Below are 17,141 nucleotides of genomic sequence, written 5' to 3'. Positions count from 1 at the left end.
CCTTTTTTATCAGCTTGTTGAGCTGTTTTAAGTCCCTGGCTCTGATGCTGCTTCCCCAGCAGATGATGGCAGAAGAGATCACACTCTCCACAACAGACTTATAGAAGATATGCAGCATCTTGCTGCAAACACCAAAGGACCTAAACTTCCTCAAGAAGTACAGTCTGCTCTGTCCCTTCTTGTAGATGGCTTCACAGTTGCATCTCCACTCTAGTCTGTTGTCCAGGTGAACACCGAGGTATTTATACTCCTCCACCACCTCCACTACTTCTACCTTAATGGAAATAGTGTTTGACTTATTCCTGTTTCTCTTGAAATCTACAATCATCTCCTTTGTTTTAGTCACGTTCAAAATGAAATGATTGTTTCCACACCATGCCACAAAGCGGTCCACCACCTTCCTTTACTCAGCTTCTTGTCCATCTATGATCCACCCCACGACTGCAGAATCATCCGAGTATTTCTGCAGATGACAGGAGTCTGTCTTGTACTGGAAGTCTGAGGTGTACAGAGTGAAAAGGAATGGTGAGAGTACAGTCCCCTGTGGTTCTCCTGTGCTGCTGACTACCTGGTTAGACTCACAACCCTTCAGTCTCACAAACTGTGGTCTGTTTGTCAGGTAGTCTTTGATCCAGGAGATTGTTGAGGCCTCCACCTGAGTCTTCTGGAGTTTCTGACAAATCAAATCAGGTTGGATTGTGTTAAATGCACTGGAGAAATCAAAGAACATGATCCTCACAGTGCTACTGGCTTTGTCCAGATGACAGTGGGTTTGTTGAAGCAGGTGTATGATGGCATCTTCAACTCCAACTCCACAGCGATAATCAAACTGAAGGGGGTCCTGATGGTTTACTGTTTGCTTACTCAGGTGGGCCAACAGGAGTCTCTCTAGGACCTTCATAATGTGGATGTCAGGGCAACAGGTCTATAGTCATTGAGGACTGATGGGTGAGTTTTCTTTGGTACCGGAACAAGACAGGAGGTCTTCCACAACACCGGAACCTTCTTCTGGGCCAGGCTAAGGTTGAAGAGGTGCTGCAGAATCCCCTGCTCTGCACAGGCCTTCAGGACTCTAGGGCTGACATGATCTGGACCTGCAGCCTTATTCCGATTCAGTCTCTCCAGTTGCATCTTCACTTGACTTCTTGAGACACACAGGTGGAAGGGGGAAGCAAAGGAAGTATCAGCATCTTCTGATATGGTTGATGGCAAACATGTAGAAGTAGAAGGGTCTAGGGCTGAGGTGGAAGATAAAAAATGTGAGGTGTTACTGGTCAGCTGTGGGTCCTGTGGGTCAAAGGAGGTGGAATGTCTGTTTGGCTGTGAGCAGTAGAGGAGGATGCTGAGCTTGTTTCTGAACTGAACCTATTGAAGAATAGGTTCAGTTCATTGGCTCTGTCCAGACCTTCATCGGTCCGATCATCCCTCTGCCTGAAGCCCGTGATCTTCTTCATCCCTTACCACACATCTCTGATATTGTTTTGCTGGAGCTTGCTCTCCAGCTTCTTCTTGTACACCTCCTTGCTGTCTCTTATCTTGACTTTAAGTTGCTTCTGTAAACTCCTCAATAATTCTCTGTCTCCCTCTCTGAAGGCTCTTTTTTTCTTGTTAAGCAGGTCCTTCAGGTCACTGGTGATCCAAGCTTTGTTATTGGGGAAGCATCTCACGGTTCTGGTGGGGATAATGTTATCCACACAGAAGTTTATATCGTCAGTTACACACTCAGTCATGGCATTGATGTCCTCTCCATGTGGCTGGCACAGTGCGTCCCAGTCTGTAGCCTCAAAGCAACCTTGCAGAGCTTCTTCAGCTTCCTGTGACCATTTTCTCACAGTCCTCTTTATTACAGGTTGCCTCTGAACAAGGGGCCTATATTTCGAGCAGAGAAAAACAAGATTGTGATCTGATTTGCCTAGAGGAGGTCTTGCTGTAGAGATGTATGAGTCCTTGACATTTGCATAAAACAAATCCAATGTTTTGTTTTCTCTGGTAGAGCAGCTGACAAACTGTTGAAACTTTGGAAGTGTAGCAGAGAGTGAAACATGGTTAAAATCAGCAGAAATTACCACAAAAGCATTGGGGTTTTGTGTCTGTAGCTTAGCAACAACTGAGCTGATGGCATTACATGCAGTGTCGGCAACAGCGGAAGGTGGAATGTAAACTGTTGCCAAAATAACACTGGTGAACTCTCTGGGTAAATAATATGGATGAAAACTTACTGCCAACAGTTCAATATCTGGACTTTACATTTACAACAGCGTTTACATCACCGTAGAAGAATTATAGCCTAATATTACTTGCAGTATTGTTCTAATTAAGTCATACTGGAGGGTTTTGCGCATGACTAGCCTGTTTAATGTTGTACTATTGAATTTCAATCACATTTAACTCTAGTCCTTGACTAGGTGACCTAAAATATGTCACTTAGATTTCAGGTTTCTAGTGTGTGTGGAGCATTGTCCTGCTGTATAACCCAAGAATTCTTGAAGTTACGAGCTGATTGCCAGATGTTCTTTGGGATTGTCTACTAAAGAGCAGAAGTCATGGTTTCATCACTTACACAAAGTCATCCTGGTCCTGAAACAATACAACCCCAGACAATTAAACTACATAAAATATAACAGAATATTTTCTCAAAACTCTTGGGGATCATTGTGACGTTTCTGTCAAATAGGAGGCAGCCCTTTGTGTTCTTTTTGGCTAGCTGTGGTTTTTCAGCTTGGAGTTCTCATGTGGATACCATTTTTTTCTCTTATTGCTGAATAAAAAACTCTGACCTCACTTTATATTATTTCCGTTGTTTTTTTATTTTTATTTTGGTTCTTGTCACATTTTGAGCTGTCTACTAAAGAAATGTGTCAGGTTATGACACTTGGTCAGACCAAAATAACTAAATAACCTCGTGCTTAAAACCTGCTTTTTAACAGGAGGCCATTTCTTTATTGGATTCATAAAAACTACATTGTAGAAAAAGAAAATGACTAACTGATTCAGTTTCCAAAGTGGGTATGAAATGTTCCCAAAGGCTGAATGAATTGATACTCATCTGTAAGAAATGTCCCGCTCCAGAATGCTTTTTTGGTACCACGTGAAATGACAAATGTGTGAAATCGCCTGCACTCAATGATCTCTAGCAGCCTTAGATAAGACTTTTGCAGAAACGAACAGTGATTTGTTAAGGAGAAATATGAGGGAGAAATCCTGTTTTTAATGCCTCTTTACATGCTAAAATGACAACCAAAACATTACATTATCATTTTTGTTAAGAGATTCTAAACCAAGTAAAACTGCAGCGCTCTCTGTGTTTAAACTACGTGTTTAAACTAAGGTTCTAAACCTCATAGTTTCACTTCATGACTTTCCATCACGTACAAAGCTCCTCTTCCTTGTTTTTCTTTCGGTTACTCAGTCTCAAATACAAAGAGCATCAATCTAAATGAAAGGTCATTGTCAGAACAGAGGAAATGAGCCCTCTTAAATGAAAAGCACAGAAGTTTCACAGCTTCTAAAAGCAAAGTTTTACGTGGCACCGCTTCATACAAGAGTTCATACATCAAGTGTAGCATTCACCGTTCAACAATGTAAGTACATGAAAAGAAACAATAAATGTCATGGATATCACAAGCTGCTAGACTTGATTTATTTGGTTTTATTGTACTGTATTAACAATTCTTAATATAGTTATTTGCAGGCATTTGCTTTATTTAAAAAGCTTTATCAGATATCCTCCAACTTGCTTGTGTGCACATGCATCCTCATCCTCCTATGCTGAGTATTTGCCCTCTCTTCATTGGCTGTATTAGCAGGATGTGCACCAAAGTCTCAGACTGAAGACAGCAAGACTTATCTTAGTCACGCAGCTTCTGGCTGAGCCATCTGACTGCTGGTTTATCTGCTCTGACACACAGCCTCTCGCTGGGAGAGTGTCACTTCGGCTCCTCTGTCCTGCTGACTCCCAGCTCCACTCTCGTCTCTCCTACTTGTGTCACCCGTCTAAAGGAACGGCTGGTAGAACCAAGTCATGGAGGACACAACAATTACTGACCAGTGAGTGTTATTTATTGTGCCAGATCTCTTCATTCTGTTGTCAGAACTCAACACAATGCAATTAAACACAACCCATTTTATCTTATCAAGTAGTCTACCTGATTTAGTTGTTTATGCATCAATGATGCGATAAATAAATGATAAAAAAAAGTTTTCCACCTCATATTTCCTGCAATAACTATGTTTTTGCTTTTACTCCTGTTTTTTGTAAAATTTGTGAACGATACAAACAAGGATTAATTTTGGTTATTAGATTAGATCCTTTTGTGATTAAAAAGCACCAGTTTCTATTTAAAGCTGTGTTTTGTTTTTAGACCAGAACTGTCAATCACAAATGCTTCGCCATTAATGTGTCAAGATGAGACAACAGAAGGCTTCAGCACGAAAAACAATAATACCCAGAGGTCAAACGAAGTCCCTGTGATGATGAATCCAGTGGTAACTCAGCCTGGTCCTGGCATTGCTACAACCACCATCACCACCATCACACAAATGGGGGGAAACTGGAGCACTGGCCTTCTTGATGTCTGTGGAGACACGACAACATGTAACATGCAACCACACAAAAGCAGATTTTTAATTCATGGCTGATGTTAACAAAAGCGTATGCATCATATTGGTTTAAAATGCTAAATTGGTGCAAGCTTTTCTTGCGAATCTAGCTTTAAGTTAGCTACCAATGAGAAAATTTGCATCTATGTGTTTCGATTGATGAAATCATACCTTCTAAATTTTCAGCTCTTTTTTTTTTCATCTGAGGCTGCACGGTGGCACAGTTGGTAGCACCGTTGCCTTGCAGCGAGAAGGTCTTGGGTTTGACTCCCGGCCTGGGGTCTTTCTGCAAACAGTTTGCATGGAGCTCGGAGTAGAGCCGCTGCTCCTCCAAATCGAGAGGAGCTAGTTTAGGTGGCTCTGGCATCTATACCGGATGCCTCCTGGACGCCTCCCTCGGGAGCTGTTCCAGGCATGTCCCACCGGGAGGAAGCCCAAGGGACGGCCCAGGACACGCTGGAGGGACTATGTCTCTGGGCTGGCCTGGGAACACCTCAGGCTCCCCCTGGAGGAGCTGGAGGAGGTGTCTCTACTGAGTCTGCTGCCCCCACGACCCGGTCACGGATGAAGCGGAAGACGACGAGTACGAGTTTGCATGTTCTCCCCATGCATACATGGGTTCTCTCCGGGTACTCCGGCTTCCTCCCACAGTGCAAAAACATGACTGTTAGGTTAATTGGTGTCACTAAATTGCCCTTAGCTGTGAATGGTGTGCATGGTTGTCCATATCAAGACCTTTCAGGTAATTACGAGGCATTAAAAACATGTAGACCACAAAAAGAAAAAAGACCTTGGCTGCTACAAAATTACTCCTTGTGAACTGTCAAATTGGAGTGACAGCTGCACTGCTTCCTGTAAGGGATGGGTTAAATGCAGAGGACAAATTTCGTTGTAATGTACATGTGCAATGACCAATAAAGATGATTATTATTTTGAATTTGGGCTATATACACATCTTCTTTCTTTAAATGTGATGCAGGTGACTGATCCTACAAAAACGTTTACCAAACTAAGTCATTTGTATTTGTTCTTTACAAACGTTTAGTGGTTTTGTTAAAATTTTCACAATACAATTATTGTCATACCTCTTTCAAAACAGCAGCAGAATAATGGGTTACTGAATCCAAGTCCTGTTTGAAATATACGATTTGACTGATACATGTTCCTAAAGGTTTCGCTTTGATAATTTAAGTCTTAGAACTACTCTAATGAACTGTGATTCATACATACATTCATTTATTCATTTTTATGCAACATTCTTTTCAGGTTTACACAACTCTGAATCCTGTCCCATCTATCTAATCACCAGCAATGAAAGTTTAATACCAACCAAAACCAATAAAAACTTTTACAAAAGAAGAAAACAATCCAAAACATCCATTTTGATTTTTATAAAAAATGTGGAGGATTAAATTAATTTTAATCTGGTATTTAATAACATTTTCAAATATTGTTTTTCTACAAATGACTCAAAAAGGGTCAATAAAGCATATATTTTTCATCCTTCGTTAGTTCTTGGGTCTCACAAACCTTTCAAGATGAGTGATATATATCTCAAGTAAATACAACACACAGAAAGGTCACAAATACAAATTGGTTTTGCTTCTTATGTGCTTACAGGTATTCTCGGGGCGCTGGTGCCGTGCTGTTTAGACATAAGTTTAGCTCACCAGTATGGAGAGTGCCTGTGCATGCCTCTCCTACCAGGATCCACGTTTGCCATTCGGGTCGGGATCAGGGAGCGATACAAGATACAGGTGAGGGCATGCATAGTTCTGTGTTTCTTTCGTCTAAACAAACCAAAACCTACCTACCCTACCCTTATACACAGTACAATAGAAGTTTGTGCTATTTTCAAAAATATGTTCTATTTTATATTCAATATTATTATGTCTGAAGTAAGATATGCATTAGAGCATCTGTGTTCTTTTATATTTGTTCGTGTCCTACTTGCAAACCTATTCTATATGTGTTTCTGCTACCTAATTTTGTTTGTATGTGTGCTTCCTCTACTTGTTTGCATGTGCTGTATGTCTGCTTGTTGCTTCTCCTGTATGTTTACCCACAGGGAAGTGTGTGTGAGGACTGGGCTGCAGTGTATTGCTGTTACCCTCTGGCTGTATGTCAGATGATAAGAGAGATGAAGCGGAGGATGAAGACCCAGACATATCAAGTGTCTACAGCATTGGAATCCTCCTGAAGGAACTGTTGACAGTGACTGTGTCCTTTGCGTTGACAATGCAACAAGGATCAGTGAAGTCTTTGGAAACATTCTAACTCTACTATCTAACACTTGAAGACTTGAAGAAGGAAACGATGGATCCAAATGTCCATTTTTTAAAGCTCCACCGGATTATATTAGATTCTTAAAAAAAAAAAACCAACAACGTTGTAACTGCTGTTTGAATCAAATGTATTATTAATAGCCTAAATCATTTATTTCTCTGAAAGAAATTATTTTGCGGCCACATTTGTAGATGGATGAAAGGGAGGAAGATGAATGGTTTTCCTTTTTTTTCCAATTCCAGCAGACATCAAACAAGCTCTAAGCATAATGGTGCAAAATTAAATGAAACACAGGGAAGAAAAGAACAAACAGTTGATCCTGTCTTACAAAGAAATGCTCCTATTACTGTGTTCATCAAGTGGGCAAATTAGTGAACATGCTGTGGTCAGCTTTAAAATGTATTAAATGGGACCATTATAATTGCCCTACTCTAGCTGAGGTAGAATTCTACTGCTTATCCTCAGTGACACATGTAACACAATTTAAATAATCAGAAAATGTAATGATTTAGCGTTATTGTAAATTACATCTCTTAATAACACATAGCAAGGGTCTGTTCAAGCTATTTTTTGTTTGAAATTAACAGTCTCACATTGGGTGCTGTCTAGTTTGCCTAAAACAGAGAATTGCTGCAGGTTGTAAATGTATATCATAATCTTAAAGCCTAAGTTTAAAATTAATAATGTAAAAATCCTGCTGTCAATATAAACATGCATTTATGGCTAGTTAAAGGAGTCAAAATGTGTTAAAACTAGGTCATATGAAATGTCTAAATGACTCAAATGGAAAGTGCTTTTTTAAGGGCTGAAAGCATCTTTGTAATGACAATAATATGAGATAAGAGGAGGTTTTGTTTGTCCTGCAACAACCCAAAATCATTTAGCACAGGGTTAATTTTGTGAGACATCTGTGTGGTCATTGATCGGATACCACAGCAAACATAAATAGGTTGTAATCAGCTGTTATTATTCCATAAGCTTTCTCCTACAGTCCGAAAACATGAATATTAGGTTATTTGGTTACTTTAAATTGTCCTTAGGTATGAGTCTGTGTGTGTGATTGTTTGTCCTGTGTGTCTCTGTGTTGCCCTGTGATGTAATGGCAACCTGTCCAGGATGTACCCATGTCTCACCCAATGACCACTGGAGATATGTACCAGCTCCCCACGACCCAGAAAGGACAAGCAGGTAGAAACAATGGATAGATGGATAGTCCATAGTCAATGATCAATGAATCAAACAAACACACTCTTTCACAGGGGACTATATAGATTATTGTTAGAGTTGCAGTTTGTGGCTTACTGTCAGTAGTGTTCGATGGTAGCCATTAATAAAATTAGAAGAACTTGGAAGCTGCTGTTAAATCCTCTGTTGAGAAACGGACAGAGAACCCAGAAGTAATGAGTTTTATGTCACCCTTCCAACCAGTTGTTTGCATACGCTGTGGTAACTCAGCGGGAAAAATCCAATGTGACATACTTTGGTTATTACATTTCAGAGGGATGAGATCATTTTACGGTTTAACAGATTTGACCATTGAAAGGATATATTATAACTAATATTTAATCTCAATTAATAAACGTTTTGATCTAAATTGATATACTGTAAGCCTATCAGATGGAACTTCATCTTTTCTGTGTTTTATTACATTGGATACATGTTTTCATCGTAAACTAAAGGTATCTGTATGAGAAGTTTTTTTCTGTACACATTATTTTGCAATTTATTTTAATTGGGATTATTTACAACAATAATTTACTGATATATGGAAATAATCAAATCATTTTCCAGGCTGATTTATTTTTAAGTACTAAATTTATTTATTAAACACACCCAATGTAATAAATGTATCACGTTACAGAACCTTGACAGCAGGTGGGGCAATTGAACATTTTACTACAGAAATGTGACTTATGAGGTTCATTTGATCTGTGCTATATACCTGAGGTTTTGTTTTGTAAGGATAAATGGGTCTGGGTATATATGGGTTTAAAGATAATAAAATTCAGTAGACACAAAAGCCAGCATGCATTTTCCCCAAAGGCGATGTCTTTGATTTTGCATCCCTCATTTTATCTCTGACTTCCTTAAATTAAGTTATTAATATGAAGTGAAATAAAGAAATTGGTAATTCTTATTTTTTTAATTGTCTAAGACCTTTGTTCAATATATTAAAGTAAATGTCACCACATAATGTGTTTGATCGCCATAAAACATGAAGGAAAATGAAGAGCAGATAATTTATCATGCCCAGAAACATTTACAGATCAAAATAATAAGTTCTGTTTTTAAAGTCACAGGAAGGTTCTGGGACATTTCGCATTCACTTGCAATAAATCAGTTGTTTTAAGGACACCTAATTGTTATTGTAAAAGGTTTATTACTTGTGTTCTGTATGTAGTCCAGTTAGCCAGGATTCCCTCCACAGCATACCTTCCATCACAAGTATTTCGGGGATAAAAAAGCCTATTTCCCTATTCCTATTATTCTTTTTCCTTGATTAACCCTGAGGCATTGAACCATTTCATTAATCCTGTCCTGATTGCCTTCTTGCTTGAACCTGAAATGCCACCCAGACTGAGCGGATATGAAAATGTTATTTATTCAGAAAAGCAGATGGATCCTCAAAGGGCAAATATGTAATTTGTTAACTCTTGCCGAGGCAGCCTCCCACCTGGCAGCTTCTGTGAAGAAAATAGGAAAATGGAGAAAATTGAGGGTTTCATAGAATGTCGTAATCTTTGTGTGATGAAATGTAACAGTCTGATAATTGGTTAAAATTATAAGAGCATACATTGTAAGGGTTGGTGTTAGCTTTATCGAGACCATTTGGTCTGGGTTTGGACTGTATTTATGCTCCTTGCGTAAATATAAAGGAGGGATGGTTGGAGGTGACATTTTATCAAGAGGAATGTGGGGAATCAGAGGTACCAGAGCGTAAATTTTACTTGAGGACATCATCATTAAAATCAGAGCTGAGCTGTGCAAAAAGAAATGCAGCAGAGATGAGCTATGAAGAATGGAGAGTGAAGATCTTTGACCAGAGACACTGCAGGCACCACAGCAGTAACATGTTGGAAGAGGGTTAGAGAGGAGAAATCAACAAAGCATGAAAAACAAAGACTACAACCAAATGTAAAATCTGTTAAAGACTATATCGTAGACTCAGAGTGGGGTTTCTGTCTTAGTAGCTGAATGACCTAGAACTTCCCAGATGGTAACTTTGGGAAATGAGAAGTGGGAATAGTAATTAATTTGATTACTAAAGTAATAAATGAAATGGATAATGCTGAGAATGAGTGAGGACAGAGTAATGAACGACTAGCTGTTGTTAAAAGAAATTTGAATGTCACATATTAGACTGTTTGACAGCATAGATTTTCAGTTTGAATACCTCTTCTGAGGTTAAAGCATATTTTAAATGACAATTGAATTTCAATTAGATAAATGACTCAGAAAGAAGGTAAGATGAGGATGAGTGGGATGAAAGGGGGCATAAAAAGAGGAGGAAAATGGACCATAAAATAGAGGAAGATGGAGTTAAAAGGGATTATAAAGAGGGATGAGTAGGATAATGGTATAAAAGAAAGTATGAACTGTTTTGATGGGGATTAGTAAGATAAAAAAGGCTCATAAAGAGAAATGACGAGGGTAAGTGAAATTAAAAAGGTCCTAAAGAAAAGTAAGAAGGATGAGGGAATTAAAAAGGATTATAAAGAGGGATGAGAACTGTGAATGGGATAAAGGTAATACAAGGAGGAGGATGGATGGGATGAGAGAAGTGAGATAAGGAAAGAGCTGTTTTGTAAAGCCATCAGAGGCTTGATGCAGATAATTTGTGAACCAATAGCATCAAGACTAATCCAACTGAGCTGAAGTTTGCAAAAAAGAATGGGCAAAGATTTCAACCTCTAGATGTGTAGCACTGGTGGAGATATACCCCCAAACACCTGCGGCTGTAGTTGCAGCAAAAGGTCATTCTAAATACAAATACACACCACCTGTTCAGCATTTTATTTTTCCCCCTCACCTTTTAATTTGGAACTACTTCGTGTTGGTCTAGCGGATTAAAATATCAACAAACACTGATGTTTGTGGCTGTAACCTGACAAAATGTGATAAAGTTCAAGGTCCTGCACAATATATTGATTTTTAACTTTCACCAGAATTTCAATGTGTCTCATATCGCCATCACAAAGGTGAAGAAAATTTTAATCTCAAATCAATTTTCCATTGCAATAATTGCAATAATGATATTGCAATGTCATGTTTTTCCAATTTTTTGCTACCCTAGTATGCAATCATCCACCCAACCTCTAAACTATGGTTGAAGGAGGTGGTTAGGTTATTTTTGGTAGCCAGTAAAAATAATATAGGGATGATATTTCCCTAATTTTAAGAAGGAAACAAACATAAATTATTGTAGCAGGAGCTTAAAGGGTGCACCAATAGCAAAGGAGCGATCAAGAGTAAGCACACAGTTTCAGCTATTACAGCTAAAAACCACAGATCAGGCCCAAAATCAGGGTGTAGTGATGGACTCAGACCTGATCCTTCAGAGGCACATAAAGACACTTACTAAGTTGGCCTTCAATCACCTGAAAAACATTTCCAGGATTAAAGGTCTAATGTACCATCAGGATCATGACAAACGTAGCCATGTATTTATCTTTACTCAAATTGATTACTGCAAGAGTGTTTTCACAGATCTGCCTAAAAAATCGATCAGGCACCTGCAGCTGATTCAGACTTCAGCTGCCTGCGTGCCTCACTAAAACTAAAAGAAAGTAGAGCACATCACCCCGGTTCTGAAGTCATTATACTGGCTCCCTGTTTCTCAGAGAATAGACTTTAAAATCTTTCTGTTAGTTTACACATCACTGAATGGCTTAGCACCAAAGTACATTAAAGATTTGTTTTTGTATCAACCTTCCAGACCACTCAGGTCTTCTGGTTCAAGTCTACTCTGCATCACCAGAATCAGAACCAATAACTTCCAGAAAAACTGTAAAAATAATGAGTCCCTTTAATGAGTTCTTTTATGTCAAGGATAAAACCTCACTTAAGATTTGTTTTGGACTGTTTAATTTAAACAATTTACTGATATATCATTAATTTCAGTCTGTAGTCCAACTTTTCCTTTATTATATTACTGCATTGTACTTGTTTTATGTGTTTTATTTTCATGTTTTTATCATGTAAAGCACTTTCAATTGCCATTTTGCTGAAAACCTGCCTTGCTTAATGATCTTGGGGTGACATACCAAAATAAAAATGATCCTCCCTAGGATTTTTTAAAATGACCTAATAGTTTGTACATTCATCTGTTTAAGTACATTAATGCCAAAAATCTGCATATTTTATATATTAGAACATGTTTTTTAACATGCAGAATTGTGTGTCCATGCTTTTAAAGTATTGTAACTCTCCACATTTTTGACCTAAATACAGTATGTGAGCCTGGTGCCATATGGCGGCAGGACCAGGAGTGAATTACAAACATTCAAAAAAGGGGACTATGGAGAACAAAACAGAAAAACCTATTGATAAAAAATGTTACAGCTCATCAGAGCTTTCCCTCCTTTGGTGGTGCCACTAATCTAACTGATATGCTTCTGCTTTTTCACTTTTCCTTTTAATGTAGAGACAATATTTACATATTTCTAAAACTCTGCTGTTTTCTTTATGCAGAAACATACACTATATTGCCAAAAGTATTTCTCTGTCTACTTTGGCATGTACATGACGTTTGATGACATCCCATTCTTAATCTATAAGGTCCAATTTGTTGATACACCCACCGTTGCCAGCAATCATAACTTTAACTATTCTGTAAACATTTTCCACAAGATGTTTGGAGTGTGTTCATAGTTACATTAGAAAACCAGAATCGGAGCCTCCTCTCTAGTTCATCCCAAAGGTGTTCAAGAAGTTTGGGTCAGGACTCTGTGCAGGCCAGTCAGGTTTCCCCACATCAAACTTTAACACCTGCAGCCATAGAAATGATTTGGTGGCGTGACCCAATACTTTTGGCAATGTAGCTTATTTTGGAATCTAACGTGAGGTATTAACCTTTGAATGACAAAAACCTTAGTCTTTTCCAGCAAAATTGTTTTAATTGAGGCTATTTCAGATTAAATTCAGTATCACTGCAGCCTACTTTGACCCTACAGTTACAAAAAAGTACAGTACAAAAAAAAAGACATAAAATGAGAATTTGTTGCATGACTGTTGAGTTTAATTATTAGTTAAAGGCAAATTGATTTGCTTTTACCTTAAGTGTTGATTGTTGTAATTCTTTAAGGAAAAAACTTCAGAGTAAATGTTTTACCTAATTCCTGAATCTTTACCATAAACACACTTTACACACTATAGCCTTACGTCATCTCTGCCAGATGTGCCCATTTTAACCATTAGGGGGCAATGTTGCCCCAGATCTGGCTGCTGGCACCTCTTCTAACGCTTCAATGGCTCAACAGGGTGACATCAGTTTTAAGTGCTGATATGAGGTCAGAGTTGGGATTTCCAAAGCAATAGCCAGGTCAAGATCTGGAACAGTGAAGCCTTTCCTATGTCAGCAGTTAGAAAGGCATCATAAACTATCTCTGTGGATGTTCTTTCCTGCTGCTTCAGCATGAAGACAACTATCCCTACAGAGGCATCAGGTGTAGAGTACAAGCTGTTATCGACAACAGCCCCCGTGAGGGTTGAGTTTTGTGTGTGGGTGTGTGTGGGGGATGTATCTTATAGAGCTGTTTCTTGCTGTTGTGCTCATTAAAAACTGTTACTCGTACAGAGAGGCAACCAAAAAGATCAAGGCATCATTTGCCAAATGAAACTGATTGTGTTCTCTCAAACAAGAAACCATTTTAGCACATCAAACCTATCTTCCTTCTCTTCTTTATTTATGAATTTAGCAAATTTCTCTCCAAAGCCATTACATATTATTTCTCCCTAATCCTTACTCTTGCTTTTCTGTTTCTGACTTCTTCCAAACTCCCTCTCTTCTTATTGGCTTCTCTTCTTCTTCCTGCCCGATGATACTTAATCTATCCAGGACAACATGCGCCCCCTGGGGTTTGAATAACACAAACCCACACTCGAGATCTCCTCCCTGCAGTCTCTTGTCGTATCAATGTCTCTCTGATCCACACTCTGATCCACATTTGGCTCATCCTTGTTTTTCCTCTGTGCTTCTCTGATTTTGATTATGTCTTTTCCTCTAACATAGCATCACTGTGGGTGATTTTGTTGATGTGGTGGTCAGCTGCTGTTTAGCCTGAGGCTGTGGAAGCTTTGTCTGCCCCTGATAGCAGAGGTCTTGGTTTGGTTTGTATGTTGTATGCATGTGATGATGGGCACTTGTCTGGCACTGCTCCACTTCTAACATTAAGTCATTTATCTGTTTGTTTCTTTTTATTACAGAATGGCAGAAATTATTTAATTCGGGCATACACAGCAATTATAAAACCAAAGATTCTGTCTATTTTTGCCTTCTGGTCTCTATTATGTGCTAAAAGAAATCATCCCTAAAATTCATTGCTTCACATAAAAGGGGATTTTTTTATTAATTAAGCTGTGCATCCTTTGAGGCTTTTGTCTGTTATCAGAATGTCTTCCAGCATTAATTAAAATAAACAAATATGGGCCAAGTTTACAAATTTGTCATGGATCTCACTGTACTACAGGAGTTTATTTTAGGAAAAATAAATAGTTTTGAGAGCATCAAAGCAATTAACAATATTGACTAAGAGCAATAGCATTTTTATTCCTTTTTGCAGACTTTTATTGGTCACATCTCACCTAAAGTTGTAGAGTTGGTTTACATATTTTGCATTTTTTCATTTAAAATCGGTTTTTATACTGTTTTTTAAGAAATAGAATCTTTCTGTCAGGGCATGTCACATGTATGCCAAAGTCTCATGCAGAAATTACATTGGACTAGAAACAGATAGTGCCTAGCAAAAATATTCATATCTCTTCAATATATTCAATTGGGCTTTTGTGTGATAGACCAACACAAAGTGATTAATAAAAATAATAATAAATAATTCTGAAGTAGAAGGTAAATATGCCATGCGATGCACTGGCGACCTATTCAGGGTGTACCATGCCTCTTCCCCAATGGATGTATGAATAGAGAATAGTAAAAAAAAACTAGTAAGACATGACCATTCACCTAATCAGACCACCAAGTAAAGCATTAATCATCCAAGATGCATGTGGTTACTCTGGAGGGGTTGCAGATACAGGTCCTTCTCAAAATATTAACATATTGTGATAAAGTTCATTATTTTCCATAATGTAATGATGAAAATTTAACATTCATATATTTTAGATTCATTGCACACTAACTGAAATATTTCAGGTCTTTTATCGTCTTAATACGGATGATTTTGGCATACAGCTCATGAAAACCCAAAATTCCTATCTCACAAAATTAGCATATCATTAAAAGGGTCTCTAAACGAGCAATGAACCTAATCATCTGAATCAACGAGTTAACTCTAAACACCTGCAAAAGATTCCTGAGGCCTTTAAAACTCCCAGCCTGGTTCATCACTCAAAACCCCAATCATGGGTAAGACTGCCGACCTGACTGCTGTCCAGAAGACCACTATTGACACCCTCAAGCAAGAGGGTAAGACACAGAAAGAAATTTCTGAACAAATAGGCTGTTCCCAGAGTGCTGTATCAAGGCACCTCAGTGGGAAGTCTGTGGGAAGGAAAAAGTGTGGCAGAAAACGCTGCACAACGAGAAGAGGTGACCGGACCCTGAGGAAGATTGTGGAGAAGGGCCGATTCCAGACCTTGGGGGACCTGCGGAAGCAGTGGACTGAGTCTGGAGTAGAAACATCCAGAGCCACCGTGCACAGGCGTGTGCAGGAAATGGGCTACAGGTGCCGCATTCCCCAGGTCAAGCCACTTTTGAACCAGAAACAGCGGCAGAAGCGCCTGACCTGGGCTACAGAGAAGCAGCACTGGACTGTTGCTCAGTGGTCCAAAGTACTTTTTTCGGATGAAAGCAAATTCTGCATGTCATTCAGAAATCAAGGTGCCAGAGTCTGGAAGAAGACTGGGGAGAAGGAAATGCCAAAATGCCAGAAGTCCAGTGTCAAGTACCCACAGTCAGTGATGGTCTGGGGTGCCGTGTCAGCTGCTGGTGTTGGTCCACTGTGTTTTATCAAGGGCAGGGTCAATGCAGCTAGCTATCAGGAGATTTTGGAGCACTTCATGCTTCCATCTGCTGAAAAGCTTTATGGAGATGAAGATTTCATTTTTCAGCACGACCTGGCACCTGCTCACAGTGCCAAAACCACTGGTAAATGGTTTACTGACCATGGTATCACTGTGCTCAATTGGCCTGCCAACTCTCCTGACCTGAACCCCATAGAGAATCTGTGGGATATTGTGAAGAGAACGTTGAGAGACTCAAGACCCAACACTCTGGATGAGCTAAAGGCCGCTATCGAAGCATCCTGGGCCTCCATAAGACCTCAGCAGTGCCACAGGCTGATTGCCTCCATGCCACGCCGCATTGAAGCAGTCATTTCTGCAAAAGGATTCCCGACCAAGTATTGAGTGCATAACTGTACATGATTATTTGAAGGTTGACGTTTTTTGTATTAAAAACACTTTTCTTTTATTGGTCGGATAAAATATGCTAATTTTGTGAGATAGGAATTTTGGGTTTTCATGAGCTGTATGCCAAAATCATCCGTATTAAGACAATAAAAGACCTGAAATATTTCAGTTAGTGTGCAATGAATCTAAAATATATGAATGTTAAATTTTCATCATGATATTATGGAAAATAATGAACTTTATCACAATATGCTAATATTTTGAGAAGGACCTGTATACACAGTTCAGCTGGGAGGATCTGTAGACAGGACAACTATTGGCCCTGCACTCCACAAATCTAGCCTTTGTGAAACAGTTGCAAGAAGAAAACAATGGTAGAAAGAAAGTTGTTAGAAGTCCTCTTTGCACTTTGCCACCAGCCATAGGGGATAAAGGAAACATGCGGAAGAAGGTGTTATGTTAAGACGAGAACAAGCCTTTGTTATTTTGACCTACATGCAAAACACTATATGTGGTGGAAAACTCGAACTGCCCTGAAGACCCTCAACACACCATCCTTAAAGTGCAACATGGTAGTTGCAGCATCATTCTGTAATGATGCTTTCTTTCAGCAGGGACAGGTAAGCTGGTTGGAAATTATGGGCAGAGGTTAGAGGCTGCAAAAGACTTGA

General features: G+C 39.0%; 1 protein-coding gene across 1 annotated transcript; it reads left to right on the top strand.

The window, feature by feature from the left end:
* Window positions 1-3,462: 3,462 nt before the first annotated feature.
* plac8l1 (PLAC8 like 1) lies at window positions 3,463-9,022 on the top strand. Its single transcript, XM_047378604.1, has 5 exons — window positions 3,463-3,581; window positions 3,804-4,047; window positions 4,362-4,594; window positions 6,220-6,356; window positions 6,668-9,022. The coding sequence occupies exons 2-5, from the start codon at window positions 4,022-4,024 to the stop codon at window positions 6,797-6,799; spliced, it is 528 nt and encodes a 175-aa protein (XP_047234560.1). The 5' UTR covers window positions 3,463-3,581; window positions 3,804-4,021; the 3' UTR covers window positions 6,800-9,022.
* Window positions 9,023-17,141: the final 8,119 nt, after the last annotated feature.

Source organism: Girardinichthys multiradiatus, chromosome 11, assembly GCF_021462225.1.
Source record: "Girardinichthys multiradiatus isolate DD_20200921_A chromosome 11, DD_fGirMul_XY1, whole genome shotgun sequence".
NCBI classification, from domain to species: Eukaryota; Metazoa; Chordata; class Actinopteri; order Cyprinodontiformes; family Goodeidae; genus Girardinichthys; species Girardinichthys multiradiatus.
Note: the sequence above shows the minus strand (reverse complement) of the source record. Positions and strands in the feature narration are given on the sequence as shown.

Excerpts from the sequence above, each read along its gene's own strand:
- plac8l1 (XM_047378604.1), top strand. The coding sequence starts at position 4,022 with ATGGAGGACACAACAATTACTGACCA. Across the intron at positions 4,048-4,361 it reads GACACAACAATTACTGACCA|ACCAGAACTGTCAATCACAA; the intron begins GTGAGTGTTATT and ends TTTTGTTTTTAG. Across the intron at positions 4,595-6,219 it reads CTGTGGAGACACGACAACAT|GTATTCTCGGGGCGCTGGTG; the intron begins GTAACATGCAAC and ends ATGTGCTTACAG.